At 42.4% G+C, this 24,977-nt stretch overlaps 2 protein-coding genes across 2 annotated transcripts; one reads left to right on the forward strand and one right to left on the reverse strand.

Moving 5' to 3' along the window:
• Window positions 1–4,210: 4,210 nt before the first annotated feature.
• On the reverse strand, window positions 4,211–9,341 carry LOC132467158 (myelin-associated glycoprotein-like). Its single transcript, XM_060064288.1, has 12 exons — window positions 8,904–9,341; window positions 8,617–8,704; window positions 7,730–8,107; window positions 7,025–7,324; window positions 6,651–6,750; window positions 6,311–6,349; window positions 6,193–6,225; window positions 5,972–6,007; window positions 5,553–5,582; window positions 5,335–5,394; window positions 4,856–4,901; window positions 4,211–4,767 (listed from the first exon to the last, which is right to left on the reverse strand). The coding sequence occupies exons 2-12, from the start codon at window positions 8,660–8,662 to the stop codon at window positions 4,699–4,701; spliced, it is 1,137 nt and encodes a 378-aa protein (XP_059920271.1). The 5' UTR covers window positions 8,663–8,704; window positions 8,904–9,341; the 3' UTR covers window positions 4,211–4,698.
• Window positions 9,342–22,055: 12,714 nt separating this feature from the next.
• On the forward strand, window positions 22,056–23,711 carry LOC132467162 (C3a anaphylatoxin chemotactic receptor-like). The gene is made up of 2 exons (XM_060064293.1): window positions 22,056–22,118; window positions 22,511–23,711. The coding sequence occupies exons 1-2, from the start codon at window positions 22,109–22,111 to the stop codon at window positions 23,437–23,439; spliced, it is 939 nt and encodes a 312-aa protein (XP_059920276.1). The 5' UTR covers window positions 22,056–22,108; the 3' UTR covers window positions 23,440–23,711.
• Window positions 23,712–24,977: the final 1,266 nt, after the last annotated feature.

Here is a 24,977-nt window from a genome sequence, read left to right on the forward strand (position 1 = left end):
TTTTTTCAAATGTTTTTGTTTTATTTTTAATCCTTTTCAAAGAACAGCAAGTTACAAATACAGTAAACACAAGAAACAACCAACCAGAAAAAAAAATACTTGAAATAAAAATAAAGAATAATCATAATAATAAAATTATAAAAAAAAACGAAAAACACTCAAAAATGTATGGCACACTGACTCACTGGTACAGAGGCAAGGGGTAATGAGGCAATGGGTTGCCCAAAGGTTGTACAGGGTTAATGATTGTAAAGGTCACTTTAGAAGAAATTGATGTTCCTTTACAAAGTCCAAGAAGGAAGTCCACATTTCAAAAAGATCATTATGATCCACCCTACCGAACGCTTTTTCAGCATCCAGGAAGACGTTGCGTTGTGGAAACCTTGACAACCTTTTATGAAACGGTTTGGTCAGGGGCTATCAGAGAAGGAAGATGGTTTTCAAGACGTCTCACAAACACTGTTTCTATAATCTTAGCAAGAGTTTATAAGCGAAATAGGACGATACAACCCACATCTTACATGGGGTTTATCTAGTTTTAAGATCATGTTTATTAAAGCATTGGATAAGGAGGATGATAAATGTTTGGCTTCAATTGATTTGACTATATCAAAGAGTGGTGTCACAAGCCAAGCCTTAAAGCGCTTGTAGTTGCCTATGGGTAGTCCATCCGGACATGATGCCTTCCCTCCATTCATGTGAGACATCGCTTCAAACAGTTCCTCCTTTGTAATGGAGGAGTCTAGCTCCTCTTTTACCTTTTTCTCTAAAGCTGGAATAGAGAGCTGGTCTAAAAAGGGGTGTAGGACATTGTGTAGTGTGCAGAGATTCTGACATATAAAGGTTCATATTTTATTTTTGATAAGCTCTGTTAATTTCTGTTGGATGCTTTCAGTTTCAAGCTCAGTGTTAGCCCTTTCATTTTGCAGTGTTTTAATCCTCCATGCTAGTAATTTACCCGCTGATTCTCCCTGATCATAGTATGTCGGCTTTAACCAAGTTATACTGTATAAGGCCTAACTAGCTGTAACATCATCATATTATTTAGCCCATAATTCTGAGAGCCTCTGTACATTCCCAGCTCGCTTTCTAGATCATTAATATCTCGCTCAAGTTCAGTCATAAGGAGAGAAAGAATATATCAATATTTCCTTCCACAAAATTTTAGAAAATTCTGATCATGGAGCCATCTCAGGCTAAGCCTCCACACTGTTTGGCCCGTGGCATGTGAAGTAAGGCATTAATGCAAAAATAATAGGACATGATCTGAAAAAACGATGCCTTTGTGTCCACAGTCCAGTATATGATCCGCAAGAGTCCCAGAAATGAGAAAATAATCGATGCAGGATTGTGTTTGGTGTGGCAAGAATATTTGAGTGTGGTAGGATTTCTAATTGGGATTTGACTTGAGGTGATAACTTCTTGGAGCTTGGCAGAGAATTCTTTCCGAAGAGCGTGTATAGCTTCTAAAATTCCTTTATCCCCAGCTTGGGTTATGGGAGCTTCAGCTAGCCCATGAGCTAACTCCAATTTGTTGTCTCTCTTCTTTTCTTTAGCTCTTGAACTGGGTTAACTCAACTTCATTTCGTAACCTACTTACATCTTGCATTTATATCACTCGACAACGACTTTTCACAAAATCAAACGAACAGGTTTACATATATATATGATAGGTTTTACCGGAGCATATGGGTTCTGAGACTACTCACGTCACGTCCACGTCATAACCGGAGCAATAGTCATTTTAAGCCAAAATGGGGGTAAACTTTGAACAAATTGCAACCGAATCAAACTCAACTGATTTTGTCTCCTCAATATGTCCTGAGTATGGAGAAAAATAAATCCCAGAAGAATCCCATTAGGGGAAAGTTTCGAAAAAGATCAAAATAGCCTTTTCATACGCATATTAATTATTTTTCTCATGTGAATAGGGTAACATTTTAACCTTTAGATATCACCATGAACATTTCTAGGTTGATTACTTACACCAAGACAAAAAAAAAAGTTTTTGGAAATTGTTTGTTAACATGGGCAAACGATGCATAATATTATCACGTGTGTGCTAATTTGAATAATAACCACAACAGATCTAAGCATTGGGTATAGCCAGGTGAAAATTAATCTTGTGGACATCTTACAGTAAAATACTATAGAGGCAAACAAATGTCACCATAAGGGGCAGAGATTCAGTCATTTATTCAAGGTCCACTCAACTGTGAATCAACTGTCACTAGCTGTCTTATTAAAGGCTGGTTTAAAGTACTTCTGTCTGCCTCTTTGTATTAATGCTCATGGGTAGCCTAAATGGGTTCCATTCGGACCTTAACATTAAGTATTTTACTGTTATATGTCAACAAATTCTACAAGACATTTTCACCTGGCTATACCCAATGTTTAGATCTGTTGTTGTATTTATGCAAAGTAGCACATACGTAATTAGATTATGCACTGTTTGCCCATGTTAACAAACAATTAAAAAAAAAAATTTAAACATTTTTTGTTTGTCTTGATGTAAATAATCAACTCAGTAATTTTCACGGGGATATCTAAAGGTTAAAATGTTTACCCAATTCAAGTGAGAAAAATAATAAATATGCGTACGAATAGGATATATCTGGGTCTTTTTCTAAACTTTCCCCTAACGGGTTTCTTCTGCTTTTTTTTTCCTTACTCAGGACATACATTGAGGATACAAAATCAGTTGAGTTTGCTTCTGTTGCAATTTTTTTTTTACCTTTTTTCATAAAATGACTCGGGAGAGGACTACTACTATGAGGAGAAGGGGTGGGAGACACCAACAGCAAGAAACTCAAAGAATAAGTTCTTACTAAAAAAGCATGGCACATCACTTCTGCGGGTGTCCCAGTCACCCTGGAGCAGCCCTTAATTGCTCACCTTCTATTGACTTTTACTGACTTATTTGGTTGACTTTTACTGTTTGTCCATTTTGTTTTTTGTCTCAACTGTAGGCCTACTGTCTGTTGAGCTACTGGATACCTGAATTTGCCCAAAGGGATGAATAAAGTATCTTTTTGCTTAATAACTCAGTTACTTAAAGGGGTAGTTCGGAATTTTGGACATAGGGCCTGATTCCCAAGTGAGCATTGGTATTCTATATCACTGGAGACAGTTTTCAACACATTTCATACAGTCCTTCTAGTTGCAGAGTTCGCTCGTGCTAGGCTAGTGCAAGTCAACGGGCAATGCTAGCCTGCTATTAAAAACAGTCTTACCCACTCCACAGTACACCCGAGGTAAATCAATTATAACGACAGACTATAAATCGAAATGTCTGTTTATAGAATAATGTTAGAAATAAAACCAACCTTGCATTGCATTGCATTTTGAGGGAATTGCGTGGTCTCAGCAGCAGTGTTTATATTCCTGTACGTAGGCTACGGCAGCGGCGGACTGATACCTAGGTTACCTGCCGCTGTCATTGCTACAAACGCAGAGTACAGTGAACGAAGGAATTCTATAAGCGTATTCAATTAACAAGATATGCCCACGTTTGGAGGAGTTAGCGATGCATCTGCTTTTGAAGACGATTATGAGGAATTTGTTGTATCCAACGAACCGTACATGTACGAGCCGGTGTTTTGATGTCCAAGCCAGCAGCAACAAGCCACAGTTGAGTCCTTTCTGGATCTCGCACTGGAAATTGGTGGAAACTTTGTGGTGCCCATCTGTACCGTTTATTTCTACAATTTCTAAAAGCACACTGAACCATCATGTTGCCTAGTCGTTCAATTGCGCTTCTGTCCCACGCTTCTCTGTTTACGTTCTTCTGTCGTGATTCGGTTACAAACCTAACCAGCGCATAGTAAAATTCCGCTTCTGCTGAGAGAGTAGTCCCTCGATGATTCATGCGATGCAAGGTTAGTTTTATTTCTAACATTATTCTATCAACACAGACATTTAAATCTATAGTCTGGCGTTATAATTGATTTACCTCGGGTGTACTGTGGAGTGGGTAAGACTGTTTTTAATAGCAGGCTAGCATTGCCCGTTGACTTGCGCTAGCCTAGCACGAGCGAACTCTGCAACTAGAAGGACTGTATGAAATGTGTTGAAAACTGTCTCCAGTGATATAGAATACCAATGCTCACTTGGGAATCAGGCCCTATGTCCAAAATTCCGAACTACCCCTTTAAACCCGATAGACCAGACGATTCAAGTTTTAGAGTCGACACGAATGATGAGACCGAGATTTCAAGCATGGAAGGGACATTTTATTGTGCAGGGCCGGAGAACATGTTTACACAGCATAACGCATACAAAACATAACACACCATGTGACACAATGTTAACATTTGGTCGTTATCTAAAGCGGTGTACGTTTTCTGAGAACAATCAAAGCCTAGGAGCATCAGTTGAGTAGAGCTAAAACAAATTCCCTGGACTGCCCGATTCATAGTACTTAATTGTGTAGCATCTGCAGTAGCTGCTATCACTGCTGTATACGGGGAATGGGTTAGCCTAGCGATTGTTAGTACATGCACTTGGTTCTATGAACATCCTTACTGTACCGACAGCGATATATTGTTTCACTTCTTATCACAAATGTAATTATTGTAGGTCGCTTTGGATAAATGCGTCTGCTAAATGCCCTAAATGCTAATGAGTCGAAGTGGAACTGAACACCAACAAAAGATTGGAGCACAGCCTCTCATCTCTTCACGGAGGAAGTCGCTGTGCTCAGAGGTTTCCATAAATGTTGAGGTCAGCAGTGTTCGTGTAATCATCGTCACAGGAATCACCGAAGCCCTGGGAGAAACAACATCACCCGGGTGTCAGAGATGACAGAGCAGTTTTTAAGGGGAAATTATCGTTTTATTATTTGATTGCTTCATACCCGGTCGTGACCAGTCGCCCCTCGATTGGAGAAGGACCCCGGCTGACTGGAAACCATCGCCACAAAGGAGAGCGTTGATTAGAAACACCAATTAGACGGACCAGCAGGGAGGCTAAGAGGTCTCAGCAGGACGAGGATGTGAACGCAAGAGAAGACTCTCACCTAGACTTTGCATTGCCTCCCCCCTTACCCTCCCCCCAACCATCCCCCTACATCCCTCGTACGCACTTATTGTATGTTGGACGTCCTTGCACTTAAAAAATAGTACTTGATATCGTTTAGAGTCTTATCCTAGCTATCCTTGTTCTAAACAGGGAATGGGTTTATCTAGCGATTGTTAGTGCTTGGCACTTGGTTCTTTGAACATCCTTACTGTACCGACAGCGATATATTGTTGTTTCTCTATCTTCTGACAAATGCACTTGTAAGTCACTTTGGATAAAAACGTCTGCTAAATGTGAAGAAGGGAGCTGTGGTACCTCTTCGGCGATGGACAGCGGGGTTTCGAGATCTTCTGTTTCTTTGCAGTGTTATTCGGCCTGTAAGTGAACGATATGATCAAGAAGGGTACAAAACACTGAGGCCCAATCCCATTTCTACCCCTTCAAAACAAGGGGGAGGGGTAAGGGGAAGGGGTAAGGTGTAGAAATGGGATTGGGCCTTAATTACAATAACAGAACTGTTGGGGGACACTTACATATCATAAGCACTCAAATCTACCGGCTCCCTGCAAGGAAAAAACAACAAAAAACGAAAACGTGATTTATCATTCGAAATAACCCAGAACAGAGGATCATGGAGTACCACCACGCATTTCCTGTTGGGGGGTTGACATCGTCAGGAAAAGGTTGGAATGGTTGAGTAACACGTTATTCTCATCTCAACACTCATCTATATTTCTTTATTTCTACACAACTGGGACCGGCTGAAAAGCATGTTCGTTCGGAAAGAAGAACAGAAACCACAGGCTTAAACCAAGGTCTAAACATAGGCCACGATGTAATCAGCACCGCCAGATGGAACGGTTACGCATGGCCTTGGAAGAGGGTTTCCATGTGTACATTGTGTGTATACATGGTCCGTCTGAGAACGGACCGATCTCCAGACGGTACTGACCTCGGACGAGAGGGCATGAAGCGGCTGGAGCTCATCCTAAGATGAAGAAACAAACAACAACGATAACATGTTGTTGAATGTCATCATGTTTTACACACAATGGATGATAATAAGATCATGTTCAACCGACACAATGGATGGTGATGAAACATGTTTTACACTCAATGGATTTGTGTCTCCATCGATGATTTAATGAAACCAAATCAGACTTGTTCACTCACCTCTGCGATATTCTTGAAAGGTGATTCCGCAATCTAATATAAACGCAAAACAGAATTAATGAACCCATCTGTTTACCTGACTGCACCGATCTAATCGTCACAATATCCTTTTACTTGCCTGCCGTTTCCTCTGCTTTGAAGATCAGCAATACGGTTCCTTATGCAATTAGAGAAGGATAATATTAATAGCTAATTGATATGGTATATGGACAGTTTTTAATTCACCATTCTGACCTGTGGCCACTCACAGCACATGCAATCAGTGGCTAACATTCACCCATTCATAAACACACTCATACACTGACCGAGCTGTCACCATGGAGGTAGAGCCAACAGTTAGCTCTACTCAGGGACTCACAACACTTAGCCGGGAATAGAACCAGCAACCAGAATCCACACAACGCTCTCTACCTCCTGAGCTACAGGCTTGTGTGAATTCTCACCAGGACGGAACTCACTTGTATTTGATCTTCATTAGAACACAGAGCGCTCCAAAGACCACAGCTGTCCCAAGGCCGACAACGAGAGGAAGGATAATGTGCAGGTACAGCTCTTTACCTGGGAACAGAATCAATACGAACAGAAAGAATAAGAACAGAAACAATACAACTCTTTACCAGAGAACAGAAACAATGAGAACAGAAACAATCCCCCTCTTTACCTGGGAACAGAAACAAGTCCCGGATGAACAGAGACTCACAGACCACAATCCTCCGCTGAGTGTCACATGTACTTGAATCCAGGGAACCACAAGATGATCACAGACATGCATTCATCACAGCCATGAGGCATGGACCATTGCTCTTGATTGAAGACGCCATTCTGCACTCACGTTTCACAAAGAGATGGTGCGTGGAGGAGGAGGTCACCCCTCCGTTGAAGGTTGCCGTGCAGCTGAGCTCCGAGTCGTCGTCCGTTGCCTCCGGGATGAAGGTCAGGATGGACTCCATTTCCCAGGAGCCCTTGCCGTTGTCTTTGTTGATATGGATGACCCCTGTGTCCGTGGAGGCCCGGCTCCAGGTGATGTTGGGCCGATGGGCCGGGCAGGTGTGGGCCACAGAGCAGGAGATGGTGTAAGGTTCACCCTGGATCGCCTTCCTCGGAGGATTTAATTTAGGTTTGGGGGGTTCCGCTGCAAAAGAGGAGGGGAAGCAAAAGAGTCAGAAGACCTTTACATCGAGGGGATTTAGCAGGCGCTTTTATCTAAAGCGACTTACAAACATTCATTCCCACGATCACACACTGACTGCGGAGTCAACAACGCAGGGCGATAGCCAGCTCTTAAGGAGCAGTTAGGGTGAGGCGATCCCCGGCTCCTCCGAGCTGAGTTCAGAGGTGTCCCTGAGCAAGACACCTCTCCCTGACTGCTCCTGACGAGCAGGCTGTCGCCTTGCAGGGTGGACACCGCCGTCAGTGTGTGGATATGTGCATGAATGGGTGAATGTTGGGCAATGTTGTAAAGCGCTTTGAGTGGCCACTGGTTAGAAAAGCGCGGTATAAATGCAGTCCATTTACCATTTACTCAGACACTACCTACCAAGCAAGTTAAGGCGAGCGCAGTGGTTCTCAAATTCAGGGGTCTTCAAAGTCCTATCACTCATTTCTACTTTGAAGCAGAAGGGGCCGTCGTCGTGATCCTTCACCTCTATTATCTTTAAGGTGCAGTTCCCTTTCGTGAGTCGTCCCGTCAGCTCTGTGCGGCCTCTAAACTCCCTCATGATAACCGCAATGTCTTCTTGGAAGATGTACTTCTCTTTATCCCCCTCCGGGAACCAGCTGCCTTTGAGCGTGGCGCGGGAAAGCCCTTCTCCGTATGTGAAGGAGCAAGGGATGACCACACAGGAGTCCACCAGAGCATCTACTTCCCGGACGACCTTGGCGTTCCAGTCTGCTGACCACACAGTGCAGCTCGTAGCTGGGAACACATCAGGCTTGTGTTAGGGTTAGGGTTAGCAGTGAAAGACCTACTTGTGTATGTCCAAGACTTACGTTAAACTTTACAACAAAGGAAGTAGGCCTATCAGACATTGTATTTCTGTTTATTGTCATTGTTATTATTATTGTTATTGACAGGCTCACATGAAAAGGTCTAATTAAAACACACAATTATTTCCGTCATTATGGCTGAGGGTTAAATTAAGTTACAAAACTTAAATGTGAAAAAGATCTTTAAAAATGATTTTTCATATAATGTGAGATAAGTGCACATGATTTTGTGCTATATTGTACTAAATTGATACTTAAAAAGGATGAAAGTATATCGATTCGGTACCTAACTAAAGTTAAGCCAAAGTACCTACCAAGCCTTTTTTGTATTTTGCTTCCACAACTTCCACAACTGAACGATCAATTACATTGATTCAATTTGTGGCATCGATCATTTTAACCCTTGACCCAAAAAGCAGTTAACCCAAAAGCATTTACCTTGTAAGAGCAGCCACCCGAGCAGGACGGTTGTGTCTCTACTCATACTTGCTTCAATCCTCACTGATTAACTTTAGGGATACAGATACTTAAAAGAACCATTCAAAATGCAGAGAATAAAATATATTATAACACACAATGTAAAGATTTTAAAATGAATAAGTGAACTAATGAAAAGTAAACACAAATAAATAAAGATGTGTGTTGGTAAATGCACATGGAAACGTATTATAAAAAACCATCAATAATTCTGAATAAAATCAAACATTAAGTCAAAGTGTTCCAACCTGATTCTCCTCGGCCAGACAAAGTAGAAGTGTGAAGCTCTTTATGTAAATTAGTTGAAACTCAACAGTGTTGTCCTCTAGGGGAAAACCAAGATACTGCCATGACAACAAGGACATTCGTATGACAAAGGAAACCAAAATCGTTTTAGCCTGAAAAGATTACAATTTAAACGTGTGTTCACAATATTGTAGTGAATAACTGTACTAAAATAGGGGAGACCGGGTAAGGTTGCAACACATTTTTTCTTCAGCACCTAACACTAATTTCTTATTTTTTAAAGCTACTGTTCTGGACCTTTTAGGTAAAGTGCCTACATTTGTCTTAAAATTAGGATTTCTCTCGTAACTCCTGGAAAAATGGCGCCAACTAGTGGAACATTGTTGCAAGTGAAGGTACATGAAGAATACACGGAGTCGGGCTGCGTCTTGCGGTTGGTGTGGCCGTACCATAAGTAACATGTATTGAACGAGTTGGCACATGGCTCATATCTTATCCCTGATTGGTGGAATTGGTGGTGTTACAACTCACCCCCTGTCAGGGGTGGACTGGCCATCTGGCATACTGTCCCGGTGGGCCGTTGACCCAATGTGGGCCGGTCCGGTCCGCTATGTTTTGTTTTTTTCTCTCTCTCTAAATTCCCTCCAATTGGGCCGGCCAATGGGCTGCAGTGTGTTGCCAGCATCGACACATATTATTGGTCTATGATTGTCAATCAATCATGGGCTGACAGGCTCAGAGAGCCCTGACAGTGCTGTCAATCACAACACAAACCAGGGTGGGCGGGACCTCATGGTGTGGGCCGGAGTCGGGGCGGAGCTGAAAATGGATAATCGCAGAGCCCGTCTGCGAAGAGCCTGGGCACTTCATTCTGGACTCGCGGGCGAGTCCAGAATGAATGGGAGTCTACGGGGCTAGACGGCTAAATATGTCTCTTTCACCTGCTTGTCGTTGAAATATCGCAAATTTTATTGTAGATTCCGCAAGTTCAATAAAGATTATAGTTCAAAAGTCGAATGAATGAGTACTTATGTCCTTTCGATTTCTTACAGTTTGGGCCGTTGTTGGCCGTACACGCTAGCATTCTGCTAATGAATGCTGATTGGTCAGGGACGGACTTGCGACTGATTACGACCAGAGACCCCTCTTGACGGCATCTGAAGCTGAAGCATGATCAGAAACATTCCGTCGAAGTTTATTTTTTGCGTACTGTATTTATATTTTCCTGCAGGCCCTTTTATTTTTTATATAGTTATGTATGGTGAAAGTACATGGGCATAATGGAATTTCTTCCATTTCTTGTGTTCAATGTTCAATGTGTTATATACATGGTAGGTACGGTATGACCACCTTAAATAATACAGTCAATGTAATTTCATCTGTCATTGTGTATTTTTCGAAAATAAAGATAGTTTAAAAAAGAAATGCCTCGTAAATGTGCAATGATAAACTGCTCTAACAGTGGAAACGGATTGTCTGTCTTTTCGTTTCCCAAGGACAGAAAAGGGTAACGTTCTTGCTTGCTCCTGTATGAATGGTCCTAGGCTACCTGAGGCTGCATCTGGTAGGGAAAGTTGCGCTGGAGCCCGGGTAAAATCGCGAGTGTCGAGACTCAAGCACTTAACTTACCTTAACCGATTGTTCCATACAAATTCTTTGTTAACGATTTAACAACTTCAACATCTGCTATTACTGTAGTTCTTTTTTTGTAGGACTTACTTGGGCTAATGACCTTGCACAGAGCGAAAACCATCTCCACCACTGGTCATTGATTGCTATGCATTCATTGATCTTTACAGATGGGTTTGTTTTAAGCCATTGAATATAATTGCTCTGCCTTGCAACACATTATAAGCTACGCATGTTTGTTGAATGAGAAATATGGTCTGGGTCACATTGAAACAGTAACAGTTGTATAACAGTAATTATACAAACATTATACCAACATTGCAACAGGCAAGTTTATTCAAACATCACAATAACAAGAACACAATAAGAACAGTAACTAATAGTAAATAATAAAAAAGATAAATGATTTAACAACGCTGAACATACAGAACAGAGGCAGGGAAAAAGGACAGAGGAAGAAGACTTGTCCGTTGTCACAGCATCAATGTCCAACTGTAGAGATCAAGAAAGGAAGAGGCATGAGGAGGAGTACAACAGAACACTGCTCTCTAGGAAATTGTTTACTGATGTAAACTTAGTTGATGCAGTCTTAAAATTATGATTCTAATCCAGGTTTCTATATCAGGAGAAAGAAATGGCTCATAATCGTTACTAAAAAAAAGCTTTATCATCGGCACTAGTGAGGATTAAAAAAAAACACTCTGTAAGTTATATACATATGTAAAACATTCGCGCATTTCTTTTTTTTTTACATTACCTCACTAAAACTCTGTAACTAGTAAGCAAGAAAAAGCCTTACCTCCAACAGCTGGTATTATCGTTGCGGGAAATGCGGAAGTGCTTCAGAATCTGCCGTAAAGCAGTACCTCTGACCCTCTGACAGTATGACAATGTGTGACGTCATCGTATTTTTTAACACCTTTTTAGAACAGATACGTGACCTTAAAAAATGTAATATTCAGCTGAGTTTATTATTTTAGCCCCACCTTTTGAACACAACTTTCAAATTACTTGACAAAAAATTACATCGTGAGAAAAGTGGATTCACTGTACGTCCACACCAGAAGCGAATTGAGCGACCAAATCGCCGGAATTCATTCACTTTCTATGGGCAAGAGCGACCAAAGCGACCAAAGCGACCAACGCTACCAGCGGCCAAAGTTGAGCGACCAGAGCGTCAAAAAAAAGTTTAAAACGTTTTAACTTTATGCAAATGCCTATGACGCACTTCAGCGGCCAAACACTGACAGCCAATCGGAATGTAGACGCTCTTCGCTTGCGTGGATCCCAGGGAACACCGGCAGGCAGTTCCTACCTACCTTTATTCACTCACTGAACAAAATGTTGGCTGAAGTATTAATCGCGGCTGTAACTGGGCACCCGGTGTGGTACGACCCAACCCTTTTTCAGTTCAGAGATCGAAACGCCATAGTGGTTTGGATACCAAGTGATGATAAGCGGGAGTATTTATACATCTAGAACGTTCGTATTTAAGCGGGAATCATTTTCATTTGCTTTCCATGCCACCAATCTAACCAACCAATAGCGTGTAGCATGCTTTGAACAAAACCCAAAAAGTTTTTGAAATCGTCACATAAACAAACTAATCGACAAGACGAGGGATAAGTAAGGAATAATCACAGAGAGGCCGGGCAATAAACAGTTTGATATGCCCGGCTCGTGGACGGCTTACCTTCCGGTAACCTTCCGGGCGGTAACTTGTTTAAAGCATGCTACACGCTATTGGTTGGTTAGATTGGTAGGGTTAGGGTTAGGGTTAGGTTTTTATATCGACATTCGGTTCTTGATGGTCATAGACCCTGGGTGCACTGGCACACCATCTCCCAATCTTTTCTTTTAATTTTTTTCGGTTATTTCTTTTTTGGGTATTTTCTTTTTTTCATTTTTTCTTTTTTTCATTAATATTTTTCATTTTTTGGTGTGTATTCTTTTCTTTTTCTGTGAAAATAAAAATAAGAATAAAAACAGAGGAAGGGAAGGAAGAGCAGGGGGACCAGCAGCTGGGGTCTGAGGAGGCGCGGAGCAGTCTATTTTGTACCCCCAGGGGGATCAGAGGGAGCAGGGTGCCGTCACCGCCAGAGTGTCTAAGGGGCCGGGGGCCCGAGAGGCCTCCCATAATGAGACAGTCAGCGCAGCAAACGGGTCGATAAAAACACTTCTAGTAAAATGGTGCATACTAATAATAAAAGCGGGGGATCCAGGGACCCTGCCCGTCAAAGCATGCGTATAAGTAAATCCATAAATAAAGATAGAGGGGGACAAATATATAAATATATAGATATATAAATAAATACATACGTGCTCATACTATCCATCCATACTCATACTGTGATAAAAATGGCGAATCATGCGCATAAATAAAATTGTATATATATATATATAAAATAAAATATAAAATAGAGAGATAAAAAGGAGCAGGCTGCAATTTTGAAAGAATTCATTGTTAAGACCGCAGGAGCCCTTTTAATGAATAAAACAATCCGCATGCACATATATACACATGTAAAATCATGGTAAGAACATATAAGAAATACGTCAAACTCAATAAATAAAATTAATAAATAGGATAAAAATAGATAGAAGAATAAATAACAATAAAAGGGACATAATAAAATCATTCACACATCCCGATCATCCTGTAATAAAAAAGAAAACACCAAGGGAATAAAATAGTATAAAAGGGAGCACACGGAAGGAATAAAAACATGCAACACATTAAAACGCACAGTCGACCCGATGCCGCGCAAAGGGAAAAACCCAGGGAGGAATCCCGGGACAACCCAGAGCCCCCAGTAACGGTCCAGTGCGGACCCTACTCCCTGATGTTAAGGCCCAAGGGGGTAATGGTCCTAAGTTTAGCTATCCATCTGTGCTCCGCTGCCTTCCCCTGTCTATCCGACCAGCACGCCTTCATCTCCAGCCCGGTGATGAATAATGAAGTAATGGGGTGTGTTTGGAAATGTTTGACTAGTTGAGTGTTGAGTGTGCCTATGTGTATTGTATATAAATGTTGTTTAAGTCTGGTGAGAATGGTGTGCTTTGTTTCGCCGACATAGATGATGTGGCATTCGGAGCATGTGATGGCATAAATGATATTTTTGTCCAGTATAGTGAGTTGTTGTGTGATAGGGCTGGAGGTGGAGGCGAGCTGGTTGCGGATGACCGCCAACTGCTGGAAATGGCCTCGGTGTTGAGAGGGGGCGCCTCCAGTGTCCGTGGAGAAGCGGGCCCGCACCAGGACATCTTGCAGGTTCCGGTTCTTCCTATAGGCTGAGATGATTTTGTGGTTGTGAAGTGCGGGATTGTTATGTTGTGCGTGTGTAAATGCGTTTTTCAGTTTGGAGTGTATGTGTATGATGTTTTGTGTATATCTGCTGATGAGGGGTATGATGCGTGTGTGTGGCTGCTGCCCCTGAACATCTCCGCTCCTGATGGCAGGGGTCCCCTCAGGGAACCTGTTTGGGAAGACCACCTGACTCAGGGATCCAGGCACTCCTAGTGGAGGCCCCACCTCAGCCGGGCTATGGATAGGGGCGGACACCAAGTCCGTCCCTCCAGTATAAGGGAGCCGGCTAAGGTGAGGCATAGAGGGGGGGGCTGGTTAGGGTTAGGGTTAGGGTCAGTGTTGCCAGGTGGGAAATGTAGGATTATCGTACCAGAGACATAAAATTATCGTATTTTGAGGGAAATTATCGTACACCCGTCATAATCAAAATAACAAGTCTATTGATGCGCTATATAGTCACTCGAGTGTTGAATAGCATCTAACAGGCACTCACGGCTTTACGTTGGTACGGAATGGATTGGAATGGAATGGAATGGAAACGGAATGGATTCATCAGCAGCCCCACAGTTGCGTTAGGCTAACGTGTCCCCCATAAACAATGACGGGTGGGAACTAATGAGCCAAATCATGAGGCCTGAAGGCCACCCACTGTTAGGAAATAGACATAGCACCAGGTTTAAAAGGGAAATAGTATTCATGATAACTGACAAGAAAATAAAGATCTGGTTTCACATATTGAAATTTTATTTTCAGAGAAACAACATTGTCTCTGTCCTCAAAATGACAACAATTCATAAAATAAACAAAAACTGCACTTATGAAAACTTAAAAGTGCCTACACCAGGTTCTAACTTAAAATAAAGTGCAGTTCTATGTGATTTTTGGTTTTATGTTCTGTTCTGAACATAGTAAGGCAGCTAACTATGTTGACATGTTGCAGGAATGTCAAAGACCGTATTTCTCTTTGCTATGGTGCTTAAAACTCAAATAAAGATATTGTGGAAAAAATTAATAAAATAAAGTGCATATATAACCTGGCTATATAATAACCTGGAAAAGAGGTAACCTAGATAACAAATTAATAGTAAAAAACAACAACAACACTCCAAGGGGTACATGTTTTTTTCCTGAGTTGTCTGTCCAGTCTGTGTCAGTCTCCGTCTTTGGCAGTTTTCTGAATGAAATGAAGAAGAGCGAGAGGAGACTATTGTTTGGATTAATTACATATTACATTTATGATAGATGACTAGAACTCTCCAGGTTCTTTCATTTTCTTTTCCGCGCTTCTCCAGACCGGGCCGAGCCGTCTCTGCTTCTTCTTCTTTTCTTTCTTTTTTTTTTTTTTTTCCTGGGGCGGGCGCAGCGGACTATTCAGCCAATCATTGCCGTTGTTCTGAGACAAGCTCACATTTAGAAAAGCACGATTGGCTTGAAATTTGTCACATGGAAAGAGATGCCTTCAGGGTTCACAAAAAAACAGTTGCGACAGGCTGATTACAACCGATTACAACCACACATTCACTGAATGGTCAAATTATCGTATTTTTGGCCTTTTTTGGGATTATTGATCGTACATCGTACAGAGGGCCAAATTATCGTACAAATACGATAATTATCATACACCTGGCAACACTGGTTAGGGTACCTTCTGTACTCCCGCCCACATTCCAGAGAACCCCTTAAGTTTCCTGCGCCCCCTGCCCTCTTCCCTTTTGGTGCGTTCGAGTATTCTCTGAGAACCGACTCGGATCTCGGATCTGACGCCACGCCCACACTTCAAGCGTTTTATTATTTTGCTCGGTCGTTGGACGCCACCCGGAAAGCTGTTGTCGCGGTAGCATTGGCAGAGGACCAGGCGATCCAATATAAGTAGGCTATAGGCCATAGTCAAGTCAAGTCAAGTTCATTTATATAGCACATTTAAAACAACAGTAGTTGACCGAAGTGCTGTAAACAAATACAATATATTTGTGTACATAGGCAGAGATACGGACGCAGTAAGGTATTGCAGTAATACGAGTGATTGAAATTACAATTTAAGCCACCAAAGTGGTCCAAGCACAATGAAAACAGTTCATACTTCAAGTCACAATGGGCGCAGCCATCTTGAATTCTGTCTCGGAATTTCGCTCGGTCACCACTGAGTTCAACCGAGATGGCGAGATCGGCGTATTTGACGGATTGATATTAAAACGCACCATTTGTTCCGATACCCTTGGGAAGAGGTGTGTACATTTATTTTGTAATCAAATCTTTGACCATCTTATAATTTATCATTATTTATATTAGTTATTTTGATTATACATTGTTTAATTGGAAGTCTGGGGTATATATCTATCCATAGTTATTAGATAGATTTCAGTGTTTTGGGGAACTTTGTGTTTTGTTCCGATGTCCTAGCATACACCTGACCCTCGTGTAGTCATGCTAGTTCCCCTTCCCCCCCTGTGTGTTTCGTAGAGGAGTTGGAGTAAGGGCACAAGTGCTAAGAAGAAGCTATTTGTACATGTGTGTATTCAGGTATGTCTTTTATTTCAACATTTTTTGTTATAATATTGTATGTAGGCCCTTTGTTCCGATACCCTTGGGAAGAGAGGAGTTGGAGTGAGGGCACAAGTGCTAAGAAGAAGCTATTTGTACATGTGTGTATTCAGATCGAATAAATGGACGTCGGAGTGGCCGAGTCCGGACAGATCGTGGGTCACGTCATTCCTTAAAAAAAGAAACACAACGCAGATTCAGCCGGTCACATGAGGACGGCCTCCTTCATAACTACGCGGCTGGTTTTCATGCACGTCGAAGAGTGATTGAGACTTTTTTTTAACCCCCTCCACCCTCCCACATGTCACTAAACATTCCCGTCAACGTGACCAATCTCCACCATATCCCAGCCTTTTGCCTGCTCCTTTGCATTTCTTTTTAATATATATATATATATATATATTTTTTTTACATTATTTTAGGCTACGTTTTATGAGTAGCCTATGTCAGTCTGCACAAATTCCCCCCACTTTCTCTCACACATTTTAAGTGCCCTGCCTGCTCAAACATTTCCTGGACTGTCTCTCTCAAACTAAGAACATAATGGCCCACATTAGGCTCAGACGCACGTGATACACCATTACCAATGTGTTATAATCAAACGCATCCAATACTAGGATCGCAGACCCACTCTGCGATCCCTTAGGCTAAAGATGCTTTCGGGAAACGGGGCCCTGTACTATTATTCGGATGGATGGTTCTTCCCGTTCATCTCGTCCCACCCCTAGTGCTGATAATGTAGTGGGCTGGTCTGGACAGAAAATGCCAGGGCTGACTTTCTGTCCCAGTCTCCCCTACTATGTAACTGCGTGTTGTTTACTCACAAACACATGCACACTCACGCACAAGCCCATACACACACACACACACACACACACACACACACACACACACACACACACACACACACACACACACACACACACACACACACACACACACACACACATTCACACTCAAGCATGCACACACACTTGCACACAGACACATGGGCATCGTCTCCTGGGGAACCAGCAACTGCAACGTGCGCACCGCGGCCGTGTACGCACGCGTGTCTTACCTGCGCCACTGGATCGACCAGACCTTGGCGTCCAAATGAAGACGAGAGTCCAACTGAAGCGTGTGTCCGAGGGAGTGAGCAGCGTGTGGACGTGACGAGGTGTAGGACCGACATCCAGAGACAACATCAGTCGGCTGCCGTTCAAAGTTTGAGAGCTAAATGTTCACATGTGTTCATTATGATGTATGCTTGAATTTCATTGCAATTAAAACTGTTGAAACCACCAACCAAGTGTTTTGTTTTTTACCTGGGTTGGCCAATGTTAATAATATGAATAATAATTATACCGTCGATGATTCATTTAAAACCAGGGGGACTCTACTCAATTACTTTGATTTTTCTATTTATAACAGTCCAATTGATTAGACCTAGAAGATTGTAGCTAACCCTAACCCTCTTTACATAGTATGTGAAACCATGAGCAACATTTCTGCTCTTAATCTCCCCCCCCCCCCCCCCCCCCCCCGAATTATCAGACACATCCATATGCGCTTGTTTATGTCCTATGGTCATTATTTCATTTTCTGTAACATACATGCATTTATCCTGTATTTGATACATGAACATGAGATGATTCATGAACAAGATTTAATATGAATGAACAATATTTTGATTATACATTGTTTAATTGGAAGTCTGGGGTATATATCTATCCATAGTTATTAGATAGATTTCAGTGTTTTGGGGAACTTTGTGTTTTGTTCCGATGTCCTAGCATACACCTGACCCTCGTGTAGTCATGCTAGTTCCCCTTCCCCCCCTGTGTGTTTCGTAGAGGAGTTGGAGTAAGGGCACAAGTGCTAAGAAGAAGCTATTTGTACATGTGTGTATTCAGGTATGTCTTTTATTTCAACATTTTTTGTTATAATATTGTATGTAGGCCCTTTGTTCCGATACCCTTGGGAAGAGAGGAGTTGGAGTGAGGGCACAAGTGCTAAGAAGAAGCTATTTGTACATGTGTGTATTCAGATCGAATAAATGGACGTCGGAGTGGCCGAGTCCGGACAGATCGTGGGTCACGTCATTCCTTAAAAAAAGAAACACAACGCAGATTCAGCCGGTCACATGAGGACGGCCTCCTTCATAACTACGCGGCTGGTTTTCATGCACGTCGAAGAGTGATTGAGACTTTTTTTTAACCCCCTCCACCCTCCCACATGTCACTAAACATTCCCGTCAACGTGACCAATCTCCACCATATCCCAGCCTTTTGCCTGCTCCTTTGCATTTCTTTTTAATATATATATATATATATTTTTTTTTTTACATTATTTTAGGCTACGTTTTATGAGTAGCCTATGTCAGTCTGCACAAATTCCCCCCACTTTCTCTCACACATTTTAAGTGCCCTGCCTGCTCAAACATTTCCTGGACTGTCTCTCTCAAACTAAGAACATAATGGCCCACATTAGGCTCAGACGCACGTGATACACCATTACCAATGTGTTATAATCAAACGCATCCAATACTAGGATCGCAGACCCACTCTGCGATCCCTTAGGCTAAAGATGCTTTCGGGAAACGGGGCCCTGTACTATTATTCGGATGGATGTACTTGATTAAATTGTTTTAATCAAGTACATACAGGGTTCTTCCCGTTCATCTCGTCCCACCCCTAGTGCTGATAATGTAGTGGGCTGGTCTGGACAGAAAATGCCAGGGCTGACTTTCTGTCCCAGTCTCCCCTACTATGTAACTGCGTGTTGTTTACTCACAAACACATGCACACTCACGCACAAGCCCATACACACACACACACACACACACACACACACACACACACACACACACACACACACACACACACACACACACACACACACACACACACACACACACACACACACACACACACACACACACACATTCACACTCAAGCATGCACACACACTTGCACACAGACACATGGGCATCGTCTCCTGGGGAACCAGCAACTGCAACGTGCGCACCGCGGCCGTGTACGCACGCGTGTCTTACCTGCGCCACTGGATCGACCAGACCTTGGCGTCCAAATGAAGACGAGAGTCCAACTGAAGCGTGTGTCCGAGGGAGTGAGCAGCGTGTGGACGTGACGAGGTGTAGGACCGACATCCAGAGACAACATCAGTCGGCTGCCGTTCAAAGTTTGAGAGCTAAATGTTCACATGTGTTCATTATGATGTATGCTTGAATTTCATTGCAATTAAAACTGTTGAAACCACCAACCAAGTGTTTTGTTTTTTACCTGGGTTGGCCAATGTTAATAATATGAATAATAATTATACCGTCGATGATTCATTTAAAACCAGGGGGACTCTACTCAATTACTTTGATTTTTCTATTTATAACAGTCCAATTGATTAGACCTAGAAGATTGCTAACCCTAACCCTCTTTACATAGTATGTGAAACCATGAGCAACATTTCTGCTCTTAATCTCCCCCCCCCCCCCCCCCCCCCCCCCGAATTATCAGACACATCCATATGCGCTTGTTTATGTCCTATGGTCATTATTTCATTTTCTGTAACATACATGCATTTATCCTGTATTTGATACATGAACATGAGATGATTCATGAACAAGATTTAATATGAATGAACAATATTTTGATTATACATTGTTTAATTGGAAGTCTGGGGTATATATCTATCCATAGTTATTAGATAGATTTCAGTGTTTTGGGGAACTTTGTGTTTTGTTCCGATGTCCTAGCATACACCTGACCCTCGTGTAGTCATGCTAGTTCCCCTTCCCCCCCTGTGTGTTTCGTAGAGGAGTTGGAGTAAGGGCACAAGTGCTAAGAAGAAGCTATTTGTACATGTGTGTATTCAGGTATGTCTTTTATTTCAAATTTTTTTGTTATAATATTGTATGTAGGCCCTTTGTTCCGATACCCTTGGGAAGAGAGGAGTTGGAGTGAGGGCACAAGTGCTAAGAAGAAGCTATTTGTACATGTGTGTATTCAGATCGAATAAATGGACGTCGGAGTGGCCGAGTCCGGACAGATCGTGGGTCACGTCATTCCTTAAAAAAAGAAACACAACGCAGATTCAGCCGGTCACATGAGGACGGCCTCCTTCATAACTACGCGGCTGGTTTTCATGCACGTCGAAGAGTGATTGAGACTTTTTTTTAACCCCCTCCACCCTCCCACATGTCACTAAACATTCCCGTCAACGTGACCAATCTCCACCATATCCCAGCCTTTTGCCTGCTCCTTTGCATTTCTTTTTAATATATATATATATATATATTTTTTTTTACATTATTTTAGGCTACGTTTTATGAGTAGCCTATGTCAGTCTGCACAAATTCCCCCCACTTTCTCTCACACATTTTAAGTGCCCTGCCTGCTCAAACATTTCCTGGACTGTCTCTCTCAAACTAAGAACATAATGGCCCACATTAGGCTCAGACGCACGTGATACACCATTACCAATGTGTTATAATCAAACGCATCCAATACTAGGATCGCAGACCCACTCTGCGATCCCTTAGGCTAAAGATGCTTTCGGGAAACGGGGCCCTGTACTATTATTCGGATGGATGTACTTGATTAAATTGTTTTAATCAAGTACATACAGGGTTCTTCCCGTTCATCTCGTCCCACCCCTAGTGCTGATAATGTAGTGGGCTGGTCTGGACAGAAAATGCCAGGGCTGACTTTCTGTCCCAGTCTCCCCTACTATGTAACTGCGTGTTGTTTACTCACAAACACATGCACACTCACGCACAAGCCCATACACACACACACACACACACACACACACACACACACACACACACACACACACACACACACACACACACACACACACACACACACACACACACATTCACACTCAAGCATGCACACACACTTGCACACAGACACATGGGCATCGTCTCCTGGGGAACCAGCAACTGCAACGTGCGCACCGCGGTCGTGTACGCACGCGTGTCTTACCTGCGCCACTGGATCGACCAGACCTTGGCGTCCAAATGAAGACGAGAGTCCAACTGAAGCGTGTGTCCGAGGGAGTGAGCAGCGTGTGGACGTGACGAGGTGTAGGACCGACATCCAGAGACAACATCAGTCGGCTGCCGTTCAAAGTTTGAGAGCTAAATGTTCACGTGTTCATTATGATGTATGCTTGAATTTCATTGCAATTAAAACTGTTGAAACCACCAACCAAGTGTTTTGTTTTTTACCTGGGTTGGCCAATGTTAATAATATGAATAATAATTATACCGTCGATGATTCATTTAAAACCAGGGGGACTCTACTCAATTACTTTGATTTTTCTATTTATAACAGTCCAATTGATTAGACCTAGAAGATTGTAGCTAACCCTAACCCTCTTTACATAGTATGTGAAACCATGAGCAACATTTCTGCTCTTAATCTCCCCCCCCCCCCCCACCCCCGAATTATCAGACACATCCATATGCGCTTGTTTATGTCCTATGGTCATTATTTCATTTTCTGTAACATACATGCATTTATCCTGTATTTGATACATGAACATGAGATGATTCATGAACAAGATTTAATATGAATGAACAATATTTTGAACAACCCATACTCCCTTGAGGGCGGTATGGGCGTAGCCCGGGATTTAGTAGGAGTGACTGTCGAGTCTCTTTGCTAAGTGGCTTGTTCAGTGGTGAGAGACTAGTGTTGAGACAAGGGTTGGTGGATCGACAGAAACATGGAAACAGGTACTGTTTGCCTCAACCATATTTTTTTATGTTAATGTTTACCTAGAGTATTATGAGTATTATGTTATTTAATGTCTTCCTTTAGTAACATGAAATATAAATGTTTTTTTATTGTTAAGATGCTAACCTGAAGTATAACTGTTTTTTTTTTATGTTTACCTGAAGTAACATTAAATATAACTGTTTTTAATGTATAGCTAAAGTACCATGACATATAACTGTTTTTTAAATGTTTATCTATGGTAACATGTTTAACTATAACAACACTCATGATAAGTATTCCTAAAGCGTCTCAAATGTGCATGTTGCAAGTGGTATGATATGCTGCTAGAAGCCCTCCTTAAACAAAGGAAAGCTGCCACTATTCTAACCACATCTTTCTTTGCTGGCAGATTCATCTGATAACCTCACTTCGACTGCAGCGCCAGTTGCCAATAATCAAAGGTCAACAAATCTTCATAATTACATGAATACAATTTCGCTGATCATCCTTTGTCTGGTGTTCCTGTTTGGAACGGTGGGGAATGGCTTGGTGATCTATGTGACCGGTTTCAGAATGAAAAGAACAGTCAACTCAAACTGGTTTCTCAACTTGGCTTTGGCTGACTTCCTCTTCACCAGCTTTCGGATCTTCCTAATCATCTCCCTGGCCAAGGACTACCACTGGCCTTTCGGATGGTTTATGTGCAAACTCAGCTCCGTCATCGCCATCGGAAACATGTTTGCCAGCGTCTTCTTCCTGACGGCCATAAGTGTGGATCGCTGCCTGTGCACATGGGTGGTGGTGTGGTCCCAGAACCACAGGACCGTCCGGAAAGCTAAGCTCATATGTGCTGGCATCTGGCTGGCTTCTCTGGCCTGCAGCATACCTTATGGACATTCTAGATGTATTTACGTCCGAATGCAGTTCACTGTTTGTGCACTGTCCCAGACGGCCAATAAACTTGCCCTCACTCACTTCCAATTCTTCATGGGCTTCCTCATCCCCATGCTGGCCATAACTGGGTCTTATGTCGCCATAGGTGTGCGAATGAGGCGCTTCAACCGAGCTAAGAGTAGGAAATCTCTCCGCATTATTATTGCCATTATCCTTGCATTTGTAGTATGCTGGGTCCCCTACCACGTGCATAAGTATATAGAAGCATATGGCTCCAAGGACAAAATTGTCACAATTCGAAGATTTTTGGGACCATTATCCTCAAACCTGATCACGGTACACAGCTGCCTGAACCCCCTACTCTACGTCTTCATGTGTGATGAATTTATAAAGAAGCTCAAACAATCTCTGTTTCATGTCCTAGAGACTGCATTGGCAGAATAATTCCCGGTCTAATATCTCACACCTTTTTAGGAGGTCTGAATCTGGTTCAGCTAACAGGACGATAGAAACGTCTGCAACTATTGCAGAAACCTTCACCCAAGTTCCTACTGGTGAGGAATAAACAATCCAAAACAGACCAACCCCTAGCTTGAATTCATGTGAATATATTGAGTAAACATTTACAACAGTGACACTACCAGGAAGGCCTATGAAGCATAGCGTCCTGTATAAAGCATTTAGATATAGCACTTGAAGCTTTTGTGTTTATTATTTGCACAATCCACTGAATGGTTTGTATTGATTTGTATTGTATTTGTTTCTAAATGTTCTACCTGTAACATCTTTGTTAAATGCTGTTTGACAGTCGACCGCCATTATAAAGACTGCGGTCAACGATGGAAAACAAAATGTTCATCATGTGATGTTCCATCATATTATTTGTCTTGATATCAAATTGATGAATTGACTTGATTGGTGGTCATGGCCTTCCTGCGGCAAAATTGTGTATAAAGGGGGCGCTGAAGGCATGAGGCGGTCCGCGAAAGGTCCTGATGACCATTTAGTGACACACGGGAAGTCAATGGTTGCGAGCCACTGATTTGGGGAACACATTAGGTACACTGTAATTAACGGTAAAGTTAATGGTAACTGGGTATGTCATTTGTCATGCATACATTTTTTTTTTTATAAAGAACGAAATGTCGAAATTGTCCCTCCATGCTAGCCTAGAAATCTAGACGCCCCTAGCGGCAGCAAATTCAATTTGCAGCCAGGGAGGTCTGGCCTTCTGTCGTCGTTTTTCGCTGCTGGAAACAGAAAACTTGAAAGGCCAATCAGATCGTGAGGGGCGGAATCGAGCCGAATGACGACAGAGCTGCGACGGTTCCGTGTTAGAGGTAAACAATAATGGCTGCTGCTGCTGCCGAACAGCTGTCTTTCGAGTAGGCTTTGGCCGTGACTCTTCAATTTTTGAAGTTATCATTTTCTTTGAGAAATGAACAAAGATTAATGTACAAGCACGCCCGCAATTCTCAGGTTATTCTGGCAAAAACGGCAACAGTCGTTGGTCTCCATTATCTCAATTAACCATTCGCAACACTTCCCCATGGAGATTTCCGTCGCTCTGACTACGTCACCTTCTTCGTTGCTCTGATTGGTTGTAGCGCTATCCTATTGCGTGCAGAGAGAACTTGAAAGACAACCGTTTATCCCGCCCACACTGCCACCGTACGAGACCAGACCCATATCTCTCCGATATGGGTCTGGCTTGCCAGGCTACCTCCATGCATTAAAACCCTCAAATCCAAGGTGACGTAGGGCTACAACGATTTTGAAAAACTAAATTTGACTTAAAGGGGATCTATTATGCTTTTTCGACTTTTATGACCAATAAACGTTGTTATAATGAATGATAGTCATGTTTAACCATACTAAAGTGTCAAATAATGACGTACATGCAGGGACGCTGGAAGTGGGGGGGCTGCAGCCCCCCCTGGTGGCGAGAGGCTGAATGTGAAATGCAAAAACCCCCGTGGAAA

Source organism: Gadus macrocephalus, chromosome 11, assembly GCF_031168955.1.
Source record: "Gadus macrocephalus chromosome 11, ASM3116895v1".
Taxonomy (NCBI): domain Eukaryota; kingdom Metazoa; phylum Chordata; class Actinopteri; order Gadiformes; family Gadidae; genus Gadus; species Gadus macrocephalus.

Coding starts and splice junctions, on each gene's coding strand:
- LOC132467158 (XM_060064288.1), bottom strand. CDS start 8,662: ATGAGTAGAGACACAACCGTCCTGCTCGGGTGGCTGCTCTTACAAG. Junction 7,325..7,729: donor CGCTCGCCTTAACTTGCTTG/GTAGGTAGTGTC, acceptor CCTCTTTTGCAG/CGGAACCCCCCAAACCTAAA. Junction 4,902..5,334: donor CGCTGTCCATCGCCGAAGAG/GTACCACAGCTC, acceptor GATGGTTTCCAG/TCAGCCGGGGTCCTTCTCCA.